This window comes from Polypterus senegalus, chromosome 14, assembly GCF_016835505.1.
Source record: "Polypterus senegalus isolate Bchr_013 chromosome 14, ASM1683550v1, whole genome shotgun sequence".
Lineage (NCBI taxonomy): Eukaryota > Metazoa > Chordata > Cladistia > Polypteriformes > Polypteridae > Polypterus > Polypterus senegalus.
Window position 1 is genome coordinate 64,924,946 of NC_053167.1, and position 21,281 is coordinate 64,946,226.

General features: G+C 37.6%; 1 protein-coding gene across 2 annotated transcripts in view; it reads left to right on the plus strand.

Annotated features, from left to right (window-relative positions):
- Positions 1-14,839, plus strand: part of wls (Wnt ligand secretion mediator) — a 64,348-nt gene extending 49,509 nt beyond the window's left edge. The window contains exons 7-12 of one of the 2 annotated variants that reach the window (XM_039734549.1): positions 712-809; positions 3,354-3,417; positions 6,009-6,152; positions 7,175-7,258; positions 11,827-11,868; positions 13,690-13,806. In XM_039734549.1, the coding sequence (XP_039590483.1) occupies positions 712-809; positions 3,354-3,417; positions 6,009-6,152; positions 7,175-7,258; positions 11,827-11,868; positions 13,690-13,704 (447 nt within the window). In that variant the 3' untranslated portion in view covers positions 13,705-13,806. Of the gene's footprint in view, positions 1-711; positions 810-3,353; positions 3,418-6,008; positions 6,153-7,174; positions 7,259-11,826; positions 11,981-13,689 lie in introns of both variants that reach the window. The other variant, XM_039734548.1, reaches the window with a different exon arrangement.
- The last annotated feature ends 6,442 nt before the right edge of the window (positions 14,840-21,281 follow it).

Genomic DNA, 21,281 nt, shown 5'->3' on the forward strand with positions numbered 1-21,281 from the left:
AGATGCATTGTGGTGTTCCCGAATAAAGAAAAGCAATAATCATGCATCAAAATAGTGAGTGCTGTAGGTTATTTTATTTATTTACTTGTTTATTTATATTACAATATAATATTGAGGATGGCAGGGTGTCTCTGTAACAGTACGTTTTGTTGTGATTGATTTTAGGCAAGTGTATTGTTTTAGTTTTATTTTTTTTAAATTAATTTACTCGCAAAAAAGAATTTCTTTAAAGATTCATTACCATTGCCATAATAGATGGTGTGAGTGAATAAAAAGCAAGTTACATCTTTTTATTTATTTATTTATTTTGTTCTGTTTTTCTGCTCATATTTTGTCTGTGAGAAGGCTGGGATGTATCTGAAAGACTCAATTTCAGTTTGGGCAGACTTGCACCATCTTCGCCATGTGAAGATTGCATCTTATTTTATAGATGGATGGAAAGATGAGCTTGACCCATGTATGCTAGTTTCTAAATGGCTTGCATCTATGTTTAAAAAGAAAACAAAAAAAACTGTTAAATGGGTTCAGAAATGGGCACTGTTCACACTTGCTAACTGCCAGTTGTCTTTTTTTATCTTCAAAAAAGAAGAAAAATTCTTTATGAAGGGGAAGTTGTATAAATTGAATATTATCCATATATTTCATGCATAATAGTGAGTAGTATCAGGATAGTTGAGGGGGGGAATAATTTAGTTTTCTTGTTTCTTAAAGGATCAAACGGAAAGGAATAGATTTTCTGTATACTGGAAACAAGTTGGGCCAATTGTCTTTGGCTCCTTCTGTCTCTTCATTTTTGACATGTGTGAAAGGTAGGTTCAAATTTAATTATCCTTTTTAATTCCATAGGAGTTTAAATTTATTTTTTCTGGTGCAAAGAGGTTGTTAAAATTTAAGGGAACACCCCCAGCGGATTCAAAGTTAGCCTTTAAACAAAATGAAATAATTACCTGAAAAATGTTGCAAGGATTACATTCAAAATGCAGAATTTTTGCATTGCGATAGTGTTGGTTTATTAGTCACGTGGCCAGAGAGGAATAGCCAAAGATGAGTTGTGTTTTTTTTTTTCCCTCTCTCTCTCAATGGCCTGATGACCATGCATAGCTACCTTATGCATGACTGGGTGCATCAAAGTATTCTATATAAGGTGACAAAGATGCACAGCTCTAAATCCCCACTACTGTTGGAGATTTGTTTATTTACTTGACTTTTTTATGTTATGTTTTTTTGTGGTGCTTCTGATTGCACAGCACTCTAAGCAGTGTCTTTGTAAAAGCATTAGTGTCATATTACACACAATTACAGTGCAAGGAAATCACATATGAACTACTTTTAAGACCATGATAGACTGATATATATTACATTGTATCACAAAAGGAAATGGGAAATGAGATTTATAGTATTAACAAGCTCTTCAAAAGCTATTGGAGTGTCCTCGCAAGGCACAAAACTTAAAGGTAGTAACATTCTAATGTGAAAGTGATTACAGTAATCCTTCGCTATATCGCGCTTCGACTTTCGCGGCTTCACTCTATCGCGGATTTTAAATGTAAGCACATCTAAATATATATCATGGATTTTAAGCTGGTTGCGCTTTCTGCGGACAATGGGTCTTTTAATTTTGGTTACATGCTTCCTCAGTTTGATTGCCCAGTTGATTTCATACAAGGGACGCTATTGGCGGATGGCTTAGAAGCTACCCAATCAGAGCATGTATTGCATATTAACTAAAACTCCTCAATGATATAAGATGTGCTTCCCGCGCGGTGCTTGAGATTGTTTGCTTCTCACTCTCTCTGCCTGACGGAGGGGGTGTGAGCAGAGGGGCTCTTTGCACAGAGGACACGGAGGCTCCTCTACAAAATGCCGCTTTATCGCGGTGCTTCTGTATACTTAAAAGCACGTATTGATTTTCTGATTGTTTGCTTTTCTTAGCGAGCGCTCTCTCTGACATTCTCTGCTCCTGACGGCGCTCTTTTGAAGATAAGATCTGTTTGCATTCTTTTAATTGTGAGAAAGAACTGTCATCTCTGTCTTGTCATGGAGCACAGTTTAAACATTTGGCTAAAGGGTGTTATTTCATGTCTAGTGGGCTCTAATAATGTTAACAGGGTGGGAGAGTTTATAAGGGCTTAAAATATATAAAAATAACCATACAAACATATGGTTTCTACTTCGCGGATTTTCACCTATCGCAGGGGGTTCTGGAACGCAACCCCCACGATCGAGGAGGGATTACTGTAGTCATTTTTGTAAGTGTTCACTAAATTCCTGCACTACTTGAAGGCCCATGAAAAGCACAGGCTGTTATCAGCTCATTTTTGGTACATCAACTTTATCACTAACTGTTTCCAGTAATGCTGAATGTCCTTCTCAGTATCTGATAGGAGGTACATCCCATGAAATATGGACATTTAACCCCACCCAGTTCTTGGATTGTGCTCCTGTTAAAAAACGGCCAATCTCATAATTTTAATTTAGCTATAATTTTCTGAAAGTTTAAATGAACTAATTGTATTTCATAGCTAAATTAGTAATTGCTGCCATTTTTATATATTTTCATACACCCTTATAATGGATATCTTATTTGTGTTTATTAGTTGATAATAAAGTAATCTGGTTGAGATGGTCTGGTGAGCTTCTTGCATGTTTAAGTTGTGTTTTTATTTATTTTTTCCTTGTGTTGCACTCCCAGTTGTGAAGAATAGCATAGGCATCCTTTGTTACTTAAAAACTGTTGAGAAAACAGCTGGATGTGCATGGCCTGTGTAGGACTGGCACTCCATTCATTGCTGGTGCCTATATAGTGCCTGAATTTGCCAGCACAGACTTCAACAACGAAACCCTCAGAGGCTATACATATGAGGAATAATTTATAAGTAATATTAAATGAATACATTTAAAAGTATGATAGGAGGTTACAGTAGTTAATAAGACTAAGTTGTGATGGTCTGGCCTGGTAATTGCAGATGTGGACTTTGTGGGTTTTTGTTCCCCCACCCCACCCCCCTTTGGGTTTCCTCACACATTCCAAAGATGTTCCCAGATGCTTTGCCAGGTGTGATTGTGCAATGTGATGTATTGATGTCTGTTTACAAGATGGTCCATACCCCATACACAATTCTGGCTGTTGCTCTATGCTGTCTTTAATAGAATGAACAGGTTAAAAAAGGATCGACTGAATGTTAATGAAGATTCTTATTATAAACCTGTTTGTGCATTGCTTCTGGGTAATTTTACATTTCTCGACTCATCCTCCCTCCCAATAGATTCCACTTTGCATTTGTACGCTTTTGGTTTTGATGAAATGTGCTGCTGTGCTTTGAAATTTCACACAAATTTTAATCTTTCCACAGGGGAGTGCAGCTAACAAATCCTTTCTACAGCATCTGGGCATCAGATGTTGGCACTGAGCTAGCTGTATCCTTTTCTCAAATTTACATTTCTTCTATGCTGACAGCTCATTTAAATTAATCCCTTGGAGATTTCTGTATCTCTTGTGTACCTTACAACTTAGATTTGTAAATTACATTTTGAGTTTTTTTTTTCAGTAGATGTTTGGCTTTGTGCTTTCCACAGAAAGCAATTCTACATTTGTTCTTGGAGGTAAAGTGCAAATTACAAAGTTCTTTAACAATTAACGTTTTAATGTTGAACTTTGCATTTGACTAGCAACCTTGATGAGTACTATGGAGTATTTGTAGGCTGAATGAATAGTTTCAAATCTAAAAATTTTCACTCATTAAATAAAAGATAATTGACTGTGCAGCATCTTCCTCTTGATTTTCTTTGAGTTTTTGACAGGAACTGGCAAATCCCCTGCTAATAATGAACTGGGAAAAGGCCAAAAATTTTAATTAGCACATGTGTTCCCCAAGGAGAGTTCCAGTGTGCTGCTTCTAGCAGTTCAGCTGTTCCTTTTCAAAGATTATTTTCTTTTCAGCGCTCAAATTCTCTGTCTTCTGAAACTGATGTTTTAAGTTATTTGATTGCAAAATTAAACTTTTAGAATTATTACGGCCAATTTGGCTATATATAGATATATAGATATATAGATATATAGATATATAGATATATAGATATATAGATATATAGATATATAGATATATAGATATATATAGATAGCCAATTTCTATATATATATATATATATATATATATATATATATATATATATATATATATTTGGCTATATATATATATAGATAGATATATAGATAGATATAACGGCCAATTTGGCTATATATAGATAGATAGATATAGATAGATAGATATATATATAGATAGATATAGATATAGATATAGATATAGATATAATACACACACACACACACACACATTCTTTTTTGCTGGAGTAGGAGTATAACTGTTACTCCTTCTTTTGAATAAAAGTCTACTGCTTGGTGTGTATTTCTTGAGATTCTATGTTCCATTTGGATAAAAGACTTCCCCACCCCTCCGAGGTCAATCTTAGCCTTTATATTTATTAAACAACTGATGTAAGGTTCTTTTGAATGAAGAAAAGAAAATGTACTGCTGATCTTTTTCCCTTCTATGAAATAGCTCCACATAGGATTTAGGAAGTTCAAAGTAATTTAATTCAATATGCTGAATGCCAGTCCTGGTATATCAAGGTGTTCTTACAATGTAATTTTGTGAAGTAGTCCTCTTTACCTGAGCTCGATAGAAATGTGATACTCTTTTCTTCAAAGCATTAAAATTGGCTTTAATGGAAGTGACAATGCTGTGCTCCACATCACCCAACCTGCTAGCTTCGAGGTCTAAAACAATCACTTGGGATCAAAAGCAGATGCATTTTAATAAATAAGCTGGGTCTCATTGGAGCCCAATACTGAAGGCATTTGGTGCTTCTGTAACCAGTAGACGTGACAGAACAACAGAATTCCAGGATATCTACTTTTACTGTAATACTTTTTCCAGTGTTAAATGTTTAAATAAACATTTTATGGAAGAATTTTTTAACTATATAGTTCTAATACCCCAGGGAAAAAATGTTTTTCTTCCACCCAAAGGGCATTACTAAGTAGTTACTTAAGGTGCCCATACATTTGCAAATGCTATATTTATTTTTTGTTTTTCAGTTCATCCAGTAAATTTAACTTTACATTTCATAAAAATGCAGTTGTTTTAGTTTGCTTTTAAAGTTACTATTTTTACCTAAAATGTTAATATGTAATTTTAGCCATGGGAGTAACCTTTTGCATGGAGTTATATATAAATAAATTAATAGACAGAAGTAACGCCAGTTTCTTTAACAGTGAAGGCAAACATTAAATATTTCTAATGGCGTTAATTTCCCAGGCTTTCTCTGTCATTTGCTCTCTTCACTGATAGCAATTTAAGGCACAGTGAGCTACTTTGCACTGTGAGCATAAACCAAGCAACAAAGGAAAAGCAAAAACATTCAGTGTTCAAGTGAATAAATTAAAACAAGACCTTGTTTCATAGAAGAACAGGTGTTTCTTATTTTTGACTCTGCAAGTAGACTTCCCAGAATTTTTCTTGGTGAAGAATCAAAATAATCATCAGGAATTCCAGTCCTTCTTCATTAAGACTTAGTACTTGTTTACCATCTTGAAGAGCCTTCTTGCTGTTATAGACCTAGTACTTGTTATGCTCATCTGAATTGTGCCAACAAGCTTCAAAGTCCAAAAAGGTTTCTATGTTTTAGTGCCTATTTTTCTGCACCATTTCATTAAGGAGTGTATCCACATGGTTTAAAAGTGAACTAATTTTCTCCATGAATTTCTCAAAAAAAAAAAAGGTTTCTTTTGTTTTACTGCTGGGTGTTTTCCTCATATAACATGTCGGATGATGTGAATGAAAATCTTGTTTTTTTTTTTTTTTCCTTGAGTTGCGTCTTGTGGACATTTTTATAATGCAATATTTAATTTCTTTTCACTCCATTGATAATCTGCACCAACTTCTGTTTTGTCAAAACACAAATTCAACCTAAAATTTAGGATTCCTTGATTTTTATTTCCTATACAGATGGCTTTCATTATTGTTGCAGGTATCTGTGCGTGCTTGTACTTTTTGTTTCTTTGCTTTATGGTGTTCCAAGTATTTAGGAACATCAGTGGAAAAAAAAGCTCCCTTCCAGCAATGTCTAAGGCCAGACGTCTTCATTATGAGGCAAGTATCTTAATTTTTCAATCTATTAAACCCATGTTGGTTCTCTCTCTATCCCCCATTACCATATACAAGTGATTCGTTTTATTTTAAGTAAACACATCTACACAGGATGACCTCGCCATAGCTTTACTAGCTTACAGCACTTCCATGCAGGTTCAGATTCCAGCATCTGGTTTTCCGTGCCTTCTAGGAGTTAACATTTTCTCCCATTTTTTTTTTCTTTTTTTTCCCCTCTAGTGCACGTCGTCTTACAGCCTAGAATGATGCTTTTAGTGTGAATGGCATTCTGAATTTGAGTGTGAGACTAAGCTTGTGACAGAGTTGTCCCTGTTTAGGACAGCTCTGATGTGTTGGCTTTTACCTACTACTGTTATTTCTGAAATGACACAACTTTCTTATCCTGGACCAGGAAAAAAAGATTTTGATTGCTGGAAGAATTTTGGGCTTCTCCAATGCCATCTAGTACCTTAATGTGAATTTAATGAATGTTTTGCCAGCTTCTTTGTACCCATTCTTCCTGGCCTGTCTGTTGCCAGTTAGGCATACAATATGCCATAGATTGGAACAAGTTGCTAAATAAACAATTTGATAATTACTTCTCTAATGTGAAAATAGTACTGTATTTACTGTCCAGAATTGGGCGTTAACTGCACCCTGTTCATGCATGCTAAAGCCACATTCACTTTATGAAATGTTTGGTACTGGAGTGAGCATACAACTCTTTACTTTGACCATACTACTACTACATATTCATTTTGCTCAAAGTAAAGCAGAAAAGGTTTGATCTTTCAAGTGATAACATGCTCGTTTTTCTTGGTAGAGTGCTCCACATGTATATGTGTGTGTGTTCTCCATCAAAGGCAGTATCATCATATCCAACATACATTGATGACATTTATGTTGCATACTGTAAGTGCATATGTTGTGTTGTAATAGACAGGAATTTGTCTAGGCTTATTGAACATTTTGGTGAATAGTCCTTTCTAATCAAGTGTACTATTAAACAAATATTTCTATTTCAGGGTCTGATTTTTCGGTTCAAGTTTCTGATGTTGGTCACTTTGGCTTGTGCAGCTTTGACTGTCATTTTCTTCATTATCAGCCAGGTGTGTATTTATTCCTTTGTTAAGCCAGCCAACACAAACAGTCGTGGTACCTCTTTGTGCCCTGCCTAACCCGGAATGCACAGCCAAAATCTTCAGTTTTTATTTCCAGAATACAAGAGGGATGTAATCCCAGTAAGAATATTTTGTCTCCGTAGTCTTGCATCAATGGCTAGGCATAACCCTCTTCAACCTGTTATGCACTATGGGATTTAGGCATTATTAGACCTAATTTACATATCCAAAAATAAATGGCGATTACTCCTTTATTGTAAAAAAAGAGCTGTAATTGGCTCAAGAGGATCATCAAGTACACTTTCAATTTTTAAATGAAAGTATTTATTTATAGGATTAAAAACCTTTGTTTACACTAGCATAAACCAAATAAAATAAATGTACGTGTTAGTGATTTTTCTCCAGAAAACTGAATTTTACAGTACATAACCAAGACCGTTTATGATGCACAAAACTTGGAGTCAAGTTTCTTTTGTGTGTCATCCTTTAGCATTTCAAAGTACTACTGTTGGCACAAGATGTTGCCCTTCTTGAAAACATTTCGTTTTTTGCAATTAACTTCTCAAAACCAGTATTATAGTTCAAATTATAGACTTTTATTTTTTTAGAAAAAGATGTACATACAGTCATATGAAAAAGTTAGGGAACCCCTCTTAATTTTTTTGTATTTTTGTTTATCATTGTCTGAGCTTTCAAAGTAGCAACTTCCTTTTAATATCTCGCATGCCTTATGGAAACAGTAGTATTTCAGCAGTGACATTAAGTTTACTGGATTAACAGAAAATATGCAATATGCATCATCACAAAATTAGACAAGTGCATAAATTTGTGCTCCCCAACAGAGATTTTACATCAATGCTTGGTTGGGCCTCTTTTTGCAAATATAACCGCCTCTAGACGCCTCCTATAGCCTTTGAGGAGTGTCTGGATTCTGGAAGGAGGTATTTTTGACCATTCTTCCATACAAAATCTCTCCAGTTCAGTTAAATGTGATGGCTGCATAGCATGGACAGCCTGCTTCAAATCATCCCATAGATTTTCGATGGTATTCAAGTCAGAGGACTGTGACAGCCATTCCAGAACATTGGTGGTCTCCCTCTGATTGAATGTGATTTCGAACTGTGTTTTGGGTCATTGTCTTGTTGGAATATCCAACCCCTGTGTAACTTCAACTTTGTGACTGATGCTTGAACATTATCCTGAAGAATTTGTTAATGGGTTGAATTCATCTGACCCTCGACTTTAACAAGGGCCCCCGTCCCTGAACTAACCACATAATCCCACAACATGATGGAACCTCCACCAAATTTGACAGTAGGTAGCAGGTATTTTTCTTGGAATGCGTTGTTCTTCTTCCACCATGCAAGCGCTTTTTTTTTTGTGACCAAATAGCTCAATTTTTGTCTCATCAGTCCAAAGCACTTTGCTCCAAAATGAATCTGGCTTGTCTAAATGAGCATTTGAATACAACAAGTGACTCTGTTTAGGGTGTGCGTGCAGAAAGGGCTTTTTTTCTTATCACCCTGCCATACAGATGTTTGTGCAAATTGCGCTGAATTGTAGAACGATGTACAAATACACCATCTGCAGCAAGATGTTCTTGCAGGTCTTTGGATGTGATCTGCGCGTTGTCTGTAACCATTCTCACAATCCTGCACATATACCGCTCCTATATTTTTTCTTGGCCTGCCAGACCTGCTGGGTTTAACAGCAACTGTGCCTGTGGCCTTCCATTTCCTGATTACATTCCTTACAGTTGAAACTGACAGTTTAAACCTCTGAGAGAGCTTTTTGTAGCCTTCCCCTAAACCCTGATACTGAACAATCTTTTGTTTTCAGATCTTTTGAGAGTTGCTTTGAGGATCCCATGCTGTCACTCTTCAGAGGAGAGTCAAAGGGAGGCACAACTTGCAATTGACCTCCTTAAATACCTTTTCTCATCATTGGACACACCTGTCTATGACGTTCAAGGCTTAACGAGCTAATCCAACCAATTTGGCGATACAAGTAATCAGTATTGAGCAGTTACATGCATTCAAATCAGCAAAATTACAAGGGGACCAACATTTGTGCACCGCCAGTTTTTCACATTTGATTTAATTCCATACAACTAAATGCTGCTTCACTAAAAATCTTTGTTCAGAAAACACCCAGTACTCAGATGTTCCTAGGAAATGAAAGACATACCACTTTTTTTTTTTTTCCCCCCCCCCTGTTGAAAGTAGAGTAAATTATAATGCTGGCTGAGAGGGGTTCCCAAACTTTTTCATATGACTGTATACATACAATATTTTCACTCTCAAACAGGTACACCATTTGTAATTATATACATGTAATTATGTACTCCTCCAAACCTTGCAAAATTTTTATGCCAGTCCTTGAAAGAAAGTAGGTTACTACTAGACACTACTACTAGAGAGACATTATATTTTGTAAAACAGATTGGGTTTTTTTGAGCTGCACTAGACACATTATACCCTGCTGTAATCCAGTACATTTCTTTTTTGTTGTTGTTACTTTTTTCTTGCATTTCATTTTTCATTCCAGCTTACAGGGGTGGGGATAGTGCTTTTGTTGGTAGCAATCTGCACAGAGCTAGTCATATAGACGCATACAACTAAACCAGTGTTTCTCTGGCACTTTTGAGCAACAGGAGGCTACTGCCAGCTTGTGAGAATGAGGCTTGTTCATGGTGTTGAACGTCCCAAACCCCACTTCTTTATCCCTGTGACACCACCAAAGGGATCGACCCAGCTTTGCAAGGCTTTTTATCCGGAGTTGTTACATAGGTATTATTTTTGTTGTTTTACATACAGATGTGACCTGTAGTACAAATGACCGATTGCACACAACTATACAGCACATCATTAGAATGCTCTGAAGCTCAGCTATCCAGTGGTAATGAGCCTTTCGCTGTATGCAGATCAACAAAGGTGGGATATTTGATAAAAGGAGGCTAATCAGCTGTGAGCACTGCTCGCCTTGGGGTATACATGTGCAAATCACACATTTTAATAATGAAAGAGCAGACAACATAGAAGCTTGTGATTGATTTGAAAAGACAACTTTGGGTATGTAAAAGTACCATTATTGTTTTTTGATTGAGTTGTGGGTTTATTCCATTGTACACCAACATCTTTGAAATATGCCGATGTCTCATGCATAAGTGGTTAATCCCCACTGTTCTTGACTACATGACAAACCACTGTCCCAAGTTAACATTTCTACCTCCCAAATTTATTTTCTGACTTGTACCACCTCACCTGAAAACTTAACAGTGTAGAAGAAAGTAGTTATTTTAAACCTCTCAGGTTTTATTTCCAGCTACCTTAAAAAGTCTCTAAAGGCCTTAAGTGGCTAAAGCTGAGAGTTTTATATGGCATGCAGTAGCACTAGACTTTGGCAGTTAGGGATGATGTTTTCTCATGGACTGGCACAAGTAGTAAAATAGCAAAACCATTTTGACTCCTGCCGTAGTAAGAAATTTGTGTTTTATCTCCAGAAGGCAGCCCTAACAGTGCCCAGTTCAGCCAATGAGATCCAACATCTGTAATAATAAAACATGATAAAATGAAGTTTTTGTGGCACTTTGCAGTTTCTTATGTAAGAGAGAGACCTTGGATGAGAATTTACCAGTCATCTGTCCATTTATTTCTATATTACAGCAATACTTTCCTAATGACTTAGGGGATAAATTGGTGTAAAATGTATGTCTTAGGTTTATTTATGCTTCAAGATTAATAAAGCTGTGGCTGCTGTGATATTATGGTGTTTTATGTTTAGACTAGCTGTGCTACCCATCCAAGATGGATTGAAATCGACGAATAAGCATAGACCTTGGTGTTAACGTTTGCAGTGCATCTATTGGAACTTTGTAACACATGTAGTGTGTCAAATCATTTCCGGCGCCGCATCCGAGTGGCAGCCTTTCAAGCAGCTCCGTATACGACTTTATCTTTTTACCTTTTTATCTCTATTTTTCTCTATTTCACTGATCACTTCTACCACTTTCTTTTATGTGGAATTGCTCCCTGGACACTTTTTACACATTTTTACTATTTTACTATTTGACATGGATTGTTACACTCCGAGAATCGCCTATTCAAGTAGTCGGCTTAAAGCACTGAGAAGAAATGCTTATGCCGGTGTGGTTCCTTATTTACCTGACAGGGTAAGAAGACGATATTGGGGCAGCCGAGCCGGCGCAAGGATAAAAAATAAGATTAAATCGAGACAACTTGAGAGAAAATGGCGTTATAAACAGTCGGTGCCTTCTGTGATCCTGGGAAATGTAAACTCACTACCAAATAAGATCGACGAACTGGCTGTGATGGTGAAAAATGTCAGTTTCTTAGAATGTGAATTTCCCCTTGGGATTAATAAAGTATCTATTTCTATCTATCTATCTAGTATAAATTTATTACTACAAATGCTTGTGATACGTCATCTTTTGGAATGACAGACATAGCAACTGGACAAACGCACAGACAGATACACACATTCTCCATTTATTAAGGTGGATGCTAAAATTTTCATCTAATTGCTTTGTGTTGCAGGTCAGTGAAGGTCCTTGGCATTGGGGTGAACACACTGTACAGGTGAACAGTGCCTTTTTCACTGGTATATATGGAATGTGGAACTTGTATGTGTTTGCCATCATGTTTCTTTATGCACCTTCACATAAACGCTATGGGGATGAACAATCAAATGGTGAGGCAACTTTTAGATTGCTTTATTTTTATTTTACTCATCTTATTAATTGATTTTTTTTAATACATTATTGGCCAGACATAACCCGGTACTGAATTTCAGCAAAGTTTTTAATTTGGCAAAAGTGACATAGTATAGGACTTTCACCTAGTCATGGTGTTTGTGTCACTAGCAGTATGTTTATGTCCAAGGTGAGATCTGTTGTTTGGGGGAATGAGAAAAGGCTGTAAAAGTCCTGCTTTAAAATTTTGTAGGAAACTCTTTTGTTCAGAGATCAGGTCAGGTGCATGCTGGGGCATTGAGCCCTTTGTAGTAAAGGGACCTGTTGCTCTTGCAGAGGTGGTCATGAAGTTGTAGGAGTACAGACATGTGAATAGGATTTGCCAGATAAAAGTTCATCACTTAACACTAGAATTACCAAAGCCTACGAAAAAACTCGTAAACCCAGCCCACCTTAAATCCATTCACAATTCAAATGTATGTTTTTATTGTATAAGAGTAACAATAAGAACAGCTCACTACTAAAAACGTTTATTTTGTGACGTGGCAAGGCTCAAACCCACGACCTGTTGATTATCAGTCAGCAGTTATTACCGCTGTACTGCCAAAGCGGTTGTGACAACGAAGTACACTAACTGGACTTCTTTTTCTTTGGTTATAGTCTTGAATAAAAGCACATTTGTTTTTTCATACTTGTATCTTTTGTGAAAGTGCTTATTTGATATTTGGACTTCAGTCTTCACACATTACACACTTCATGTCAAAATTTTGTCATAGGTAATCAAATATGAAAAAAGTTTGTTTTAGGTATATGTTCAACTTTTCTGTCATGCTACACAGATCTTTGTAGACCTGGAACACACGTGAAATGCATATGTTCCAAATAACGGTATATTATTTACACTGTACACTCTAGGTACTACGTCATTCCCTGATAAACAAGGTTTGAGCTGGGAGAGCTGGTTTTTCCATTTCTCTGGCGGTGGGAGGATGGGATAGTAGGCTGCTTGCGCTTATCGACACATTTACAAAACAAAAGACGCCGACAGAGGTGTGAACAGGTTTCAGGTGGGCCGGGTTTACAAGTCTTTTCGTAGGCTTTGGTAATTCTAGTGTTAACACTAAACAGATGACAACTAACAAATGATTCTCAACCCTATATAATCCAATAGAGAGGCTGCATTGGGCCCGAGCCTATTCTGGCGGCACTGCCTTGGGCCCAAAGTTGTCAAGACAGCCTCCTGTCTCTCCATAACCCTAAATTAAACCGGTTTTGAGAACACAAGTTAACTTATAATGACTTGTTTTTCTTTTTCTAACTTCCGAAGTATCAACAGAGGCTAAATACGTGACTTGCATCAAATTTTGTGTATATTAGTGTATAGGCAAAAGTAATTTTCCATTATTTCTGCAGTGTTAGTTTTCAGGTTTTTTGGTTTTTTTTTTTTTTGGCCATCCGTTTTAAATGAGTGAGAGAGATTGAGAGAATGCTATATAGTGAAGTTTTTATCATAGACTAACGGTTTCATTCCACACTGTGGTTCAGTAGTTAAGAGTCCAGGCCTGGTGAAAGTCTGTGTACCGTTGACTTGTTTGCCATTTATCCTGAGAATCTCCCGTAGGTACTGCAGTTTTCTTTTGTGTGTGGTTTTTTTTTTTTTTTTGGCAAGTTTAAATGTTTTCCTCTCTTTTTCTTTGTTCCTGTGTAGGAGATCTTGGAGTGAACAGTGGGGAGGATATACAGCTAACCACTACCATCACTCATGTAGATGGTCCAACAGAAATCTATAGGATGTCTGGCAAAGAGGCACAAGAGTAACCAGGCAGAAAACTGGCACTAGTCTGCATGCTTGCTCAGTCCATTGTATACATTGATACACCCAATCCTCCCCCCCGCCGCCCATAACAGCAAACAGGGCCGCTGTCAACATCCCTGCTCTGCTCATTTTAAAGAACTTCATGCAGACAAGCATTGAGCAGACTGGACCAAGGAAGACACGTTTTGGAGATTTTTGCAGACTCCGCCTCAACCCCGATTCTGTCATTCTTGCCTACTTGTTTCAGACGGCTGATTTTATTTTTTCCTTCACCACACCTTTATTTGAGATGAAACATGTGATTTAATTACCAATCCCTTTGTATTGAGTCATCCAACAATGGCAGGCAAGGATGTGGAATAAAAATCATTTTCCTTTTTTCCAAGCATGAAATTTCTCTTTTTTTTAGGTATGGAATTCTGCTCATGTATCGGACTGTTCAAAATGGAGCCCTTACTACACCTTGATTACTGTTATGTTTGACTAGAGAACTGCATCTTTAATCCTAAGAGTGCACTTTTTTTCTGTTAATATATGCAGTGCAAAGTGTATGATGGGAAATCAGATTTTTGTCCATTTTTTTCCATTCTGTACAAAGCACCAGACAAGGTGCACCTTCCAGTGCTGCAAAAGTAATTCCCTTTTAAAAATGAAAAGTCGCGTCCATTTCCTTTTTTGACGCAGTGCTTCATGGTAAGCTTTGTGAAAGTGTTCTGCATGAGGGGTGTTTGACCAGCCCTCAACCCAAAGCCCTGAACCCTAATGAAATGTGCAAATCATTACATTTTGGTAATACTACTTTGTACAAGTATTTTATCTATTTAAAGTTACAAGTTTGAAAGGTTTATGCCAACTGTTTAAACTCGTTGGTTTGTAATGTATGTTAGAAGTTCATGTTGTAGATTTTTTTATATACATAAATCTATATATTCTGTTACGATTTGTAAAAAATTTTTTAATGGTAAAGCAAAGTGTTATCTTTTACCTTGAAACATGGTCACACTACGTGTAGTAATAACCATCTGCTTTTTTTTTTGCTAAGTGAAAATAAAATACTTTTTACTATATTAAAGCATTGCTTTGGTAATTGATTTATAATACACACTTCAATATGAGCCTCATGCTGTTTTTCGTGGAAAGAAAGTTGAGGCAGATCAATGGTGCAGCAGATTTGTGTTGATTGTGGGTGAATTTCAGTCCTGGCCCCTCGACGCCTAAACACTGAACTGGATCTGTAAACTGCAAAGCAAGCAAACGCTCCAAAGCCAGCCTGGGCTACCTGTCTAACCTCTCTCTCTCTCTCTCTCTCTCTCTCTCTCTCATTTCTCCTAGGGCACGAAGTAGAAAATGGCCGACAGTGGGGTAACTCGCGTTGAAATCGTAATTGAGGAACTCCAAGCACTTGATGAAAAGATTCAGAAACTCCTGTCCCGACGGAAATACCTGAGAAATCTGAAGGCCCGGCTGTTGGATAAACCGTCCTTGCCATCTGGAACCGGCGAAACATCAACCCCCCAGCCGACCTCACCCCGCCTCGTAGGAGCGGCGCCGCTGCTGACCTCGGTGGATTTCAGCTATGCAGGCGGGGGTTCAAGGCCAGAGCACCTCCATCGGCACAGGCGAGCATTTTATCTCGGAACCGGTTTGACCCTCTACGCGTCCCCATTTCGCCTTCAGCACCTGGTGATGTATTAGTGGTAGGTGATTCCATCGTTAGAAACCTTAATGTCGCATGCCCTAATGCAAAATCGTTTGTTTCTTGTTTTCCCGGTGCTCGTGTCCGAGATGTAATGAAAGCGCGCCAGCAGTCTACGAGAAACACAAGGAGAGGGCAGTTGGATCAATCGCCTTGCATGCCGGCGTAAACGATATAAGGCACCGACAATCAGAAATCCTGAAGGCTGACTTCGCAGCTCTGATTAGAGACACGAAGGAGAGGACCCCATCGGCAAAGATCTTCGCTTCGGTCCACTACCTCTCCAGACGATCCAACGAGTACTACAGTCGTCTGCTAGGGTTGAACAACTGGCTACAGGGTTTCTGCAAGAAGAAGGATGTCGGCTTCATCAACAATTGGAATCTCTTTTTGGAAAGGCGCGTCTCTTCAAGCGTGATGGCCTGCATCCGAACAGTTTCGGCGCCCGGTCCTCTCGAAAACATATCGAAGGTAATTCGTTTTTCTTGACTATCTATCTCTGCTCTTAACCCCTTCCGAAATAATACTGCTGTGCCAGGACATGATGAATGTTTAATAGAGTCTTCCGTTAAAGTTCACACCATTAATACTGTAATAAGCAATCTCAATGCACGTAGAAAACCTAGGAAATACGGCATAAACTCCAATAATCTAATTAAAATCACTATTTTAGAGGAACAATGTATTAAAACTATAAAACAGATCGCAGATTAAACAAAAATATACACAGAGCGCTAATAATAATAATTTAGTTCCTATTCCAAATAACAATAACGCACATAGTACTCATCTCTGCACCTCCAAACATTAAATATGGCACTATTAAATGTCAGAGCTTTAACTAACAAAACGTTTTTATCAACGATCTTATTAGTGATAAAAAATAGATCTTATTGCACTAAATGAAACATGGTTGAATTCAGATGCGCGTCAGTTTTAATCGAATCTGCCTCCGGATTACAGTTTTACTCATTCAAACCGCCAGGGAAAAGGGGCGGATTGGCTAACATTTACTCGAGCGATTAAAATGTAAAGATGTCAGTTTTGGTAAGTTCAAGTCCTTTGAGTATCTCGCCGTTGTTATTCATGGAGATTCTCAAGTTCTAATACTATCCGTGTATAGACCTCCTAAATATAACGCGCGTTTTTGAGGAATTCTCTGACTTAATGTCAATTTTAATTACTAACTATGACACACTCCTAATAGTTGGCGACTTTAATTTTCATATAGATAATCAGTGTGATCTAAAAGTAAAAGAATTTATGAACCTCCTGGATTCTTTTGATTTGAGACAACTCATAAATCAGCCTACACATAAAGCAGGTCATACATTAGACTTAGTGATTACTAAAGGACTGAAAGTTGATATAAAACAGATCATTGATATTGGTCTATCAGACCATTTTCTTCTACTTTTTAATATAGAAATAATGATAAAAACACTCATGAGAAGCATATTGTTAAAAACGCTTCTTTGATTCGCAGCAGCTTTAAAACTTACAAACATTTTAAGCAATCAGTCCGTTTATAGTGCCAGCTATAATAGCGAGGACAATGTAAATAGTAAGGTGGAAAGATTTAATTCTAAAGTGAGAGCTGCTGTTGACATAGTTGCACCTGAAAAGACAGTGAAAAAATCTTCTAGCATTGGTATACCATGGAAGACCCAAAGAGTGTCTGATTTAAAGAGAACATGCCGTAGAGCTGAGCGTCAATGGAGGAAGAGTAAACTTACTATCCACCACGAAATATTAAAAGTCAAAATAACAGAATACAATAACACTGTCCGTCTTGAGAGACGCTGCTATTTCTCTAATATTATAAATAACAATGCTAGTAATCCTAGAGTCTTATTTTCAACAATTGATCGCCTACTAAACCCAGGTAGCTCAAAGGAATGCCTCCTAAGTGCTTCCAGTGAAACCTGTGAGGCTGTCGCTGTATTTTCAATCAAAAATTAATGATATTAGAAATAACATAGTATATCTCCCCAACACTAAGGATCCCCTAAACCCCAACATCCTGTTATAAACAAATTAAACTCTTTCACTAGGATAGATTTACCTGATTTACAAAAATAATATCTCAATTAAAACCCTCCACCTCGTCCTTGACCCGATACCAACAAGGTTTTTCAAAGAAGTATCAGGCGTGCTAATTGATAATGTTCTTGACATAGTAAATTCGTCACTAGATACTGGGGTCTTCCCAGACTGTCTTAAGACTGCTGTAGTTAAACCCCTACTTAAGAAACATAATCTTGACCCTCGCTCTTGAAAATTTTAGACCCATCTCTAACCTGCCCTTCTTAAGTAAAGTTCTAGAGAAGGCAGTCATTATGCAGTTAAATGACCACCTAAATAAACATGCTATTCTTGATAAATTTCAGTCAGGTTTTAGAACAAATCACAGCACAGAAACTGCACTCGTTAAAGTAGTAAATGACTTGCGGGTAAATGCAGACAGAGGCCATTTATCTGTTCTCATCCTCTTAGATCTGAGTGCTGCATTTGACACCATTGATCACAACATTCTTAGAAATCGCCTTAGTCAATGGGTGGGCCTCTCTGGCAGTGTCTTAAATTGGTTTGAATCCTACCTGACAGGGAGAAAATATTTTGTTAGTTGTGGGAATTACAACTCAAGACACATGATATCCAATATGGTGTTCCACAAGGCTCTATCCTGGGTCCGCTGTTATTCTCAATCTACATGCTTCCGTTAGGTCAGATTATCTCAGGGCACAACGTGAGCTACCACAGCTATGCTGATGACACACAGCTGTACTTATCAATAGCACCTGATGACCCGATTCTATTGATTCACTAACACAATGTCTGACTAGTATCTCAGAATGGATGAATAGTAATTTTCTCAAGTTAAATAAAGAGAAAACTGAAATTTTAGTGATCAGCAATAATGGATACAATGAGGCTATTAGAAATAAACTGGATACATTAGGATTAAAAGTCAAGACGGAGGTAAAAAGCTTAGGGGTGATTGTTGACTGTAATCTGAATTTTAAATCACATATTAATCAGATCATTAGGACAGCATTTTTCACTTAAGAAACATAAGTAAAGTTAGACCTCTTTATCACTGAAAGATGCTGAGAAATTAGTTCACGCGCTTGTTTTCAGTCGACTAGATTACTGTAACGCACTCCTCTCAGGACTACCCAACAAAGATATAAATCGTTTGCAACTAGTGCAGAATGCAGCTGCTAGAATCCTAACTAGGAAAAGAAAATCAGAACACATTACTCCAGTTTTGATGTCACTACACTGGTTACCTGTGTCATTCAGAATTGACTTTAAAATTCTGCTTATGGTTTATAAAGCCTTAAATAATCTCGCCCCATCTTATATATCGGAATGTCTGACACCTTATATTCCAAATCGTAACCTCAGATCCTCAAATGAGTGTCTCCTTAGAATTCCAAGAACAAAACTTAAAAGAAGTGGTGAGGCGGCCTTCTGCTGTTATGCACCTAAAATCTGGAATAGCCTGCCAATAGGAATTCACCAGGCTGATACAGTAGAGCACTTTAAAACACTGCTGAAAACACATTACTTTAACATGGCCTTTTTATAACTTCATTTTAATCGTAATTTAACTTAATCCTGATACTCTGTATGTTCAATTCATCATAACAACTATTCATGGTGGCTCTAAAATCGGTACTGACCCCTACTCTCTTTTCTGTTTCTTTTTCCGGTTTCTTTGTGGTGGTGGCCTGCGCCACCTCCACCTACTCAAAGCTTCATGATGCTCCAACAATGATGGACGGATTAAAAGGAAGAAGTCTACGTGACCATCATCATCATCAAGCCCTTCCGTGAGAACCCTAAATCCAAAGAGGACTGTTTCATTTATGTTAGGTAGAATGCCCAGAGGGGACTGGGCGGTATCATGGTCTGGAATCCCTACAGATTTTATTTTTCTCCAGCCGTCTGGAGTTTTTGTTTTTCTGTCCCCCCTGGCCATTGAACCTTACTCTTATTCGATGTTAATGTTGATTTATTTTTTATAATTATGTCTTTCATTTTTCTATTCTTTAATATGTAAAGCACTTTGAGCTACTGTTTGTATGAAAATTTGCTATATAAATAAATGTTGGTGTTGTTGTTGTTGTTGGTTCTGACGTGCAACGTTTGTGCTGCATTCAGGTCTTTGTAGATTTTTCTGTGCTGATTTTTCAGATTTTCTGGTTCAGAAACTAACAAAAAAGGTAAAAGGCAATAGTTTGGGCACATGTGTTCAAAGGGCCATGTTTGAGTTAACACACAACCCCTGGAAGTCCTACCTGCCCAATATCTTGACATTGTAATTTGCTAAATTCACCAAATAAAAAGCACCTGTGGTATTTGTGTGTGTGTGTGTTTTTGGCAACATGGTGGTGAGGAGTATAGCGTGTACAGGAGTTTGGGCACCCAGTTAGGCAGTACTTGGTAACTCCTCGTTTGTAGAAATGACCGCTTACAAGCTTGTCACGTGCTGTAGTAAGTGAAGGGTCTTTATTTTTTTCTTGACGAACTCTTCCAGCTCAGAAGTGCTTTTAGGACCCTTGGAAATGCTTCATTTTTGAGGGTTTTGCAGAGGTTGTAATATACAAATCTTGGGCCTGGTGATGCTGTTCCAAAAAACCTAATCTTACTTTCCAGTAAGTTCCTCATACTTTTTGAGTGATCTTGCTGAAATATCCAATATCTCTTCACCTTCCATTTCTTTATAAACTTAGCTTCATGGTCAAGCTAATATTTAGTTAAATCCTATATTCCTTCCATGAATGTAACATTCACTGCAACACTGATGGCCTTGCAACCACAAAGCATAACACATCCACCCTGTGCTCAGCAGCTGAATAGGCCTCTTTTTTTTTTTTTTTGGTTCCTGTGCTTCCTCTGCTAACTTTTGGCCAAAAATGTAGTTTTGTTTTCTCAACCCACAATACTCTTTGACCAGCACAGCATTCTGGATGCTCTCCCAGGGTCCCCTGACAGCAAGTGACCTTTACAAATCGCCACCCTAAAATCTCCAAGGGGTACCAAACCCCAATACACCTTCCCTGCTTAATGAACGAGTACCTGCAACTCTGTATGAAATAATCTGGTGTCCATGCACGAATTGTTATTATTAAATTATGCAGGGGCCTTAATCCAGCCTTGCATGTGTGATCATTTTTACTGTAAAGAAGGTGGCATGAAAACCTAGAACACCACCCCCCCATCCCAGGGGTCCTCAATCCCAGTCCTGGAGAGCCGCAGTGGCTGCAGGTTTTTGTTCTGACCTGGTTGCTTAATTAGAAAGCAATTCTTGCCAATAAAGCACTAACAAGCTATGAAATTAAATTAACTCTGCTATGTCAGGTCATTCTCATATCCTAGATTTTCTTTCCCTTTCTATCATGCAAATGATTTGAAGGCTAAAATGGACGAGGAATTCTCAGTCCTTCACTTTTTTCTCTTCATTTTTCTTCCAAGTATTTAATTAAACCCAATAGTGCAGATAAATACACACAGGTGTAAATGTAAATAAGCTAAATGGAGAAATGCTGCTCTCTCTTGTCATTTGCATGTTATTGATAATAAGGAGCAATTAAAATAGCTGTTTACGACAAAATTAAGCAATAAGGGCTCAAAATCACTAAAGTGAAGCAGAAGTGTTACTTTAGCAATAAGTGCTTTTTATTAAGCAACTGGGTTGGAGCAAAAACCTGCAGCCACTGCGGCCCTCCAGGACCGTGATTGAGGACCCCATCCATCCCACTTGGGCCAATGTAAATCT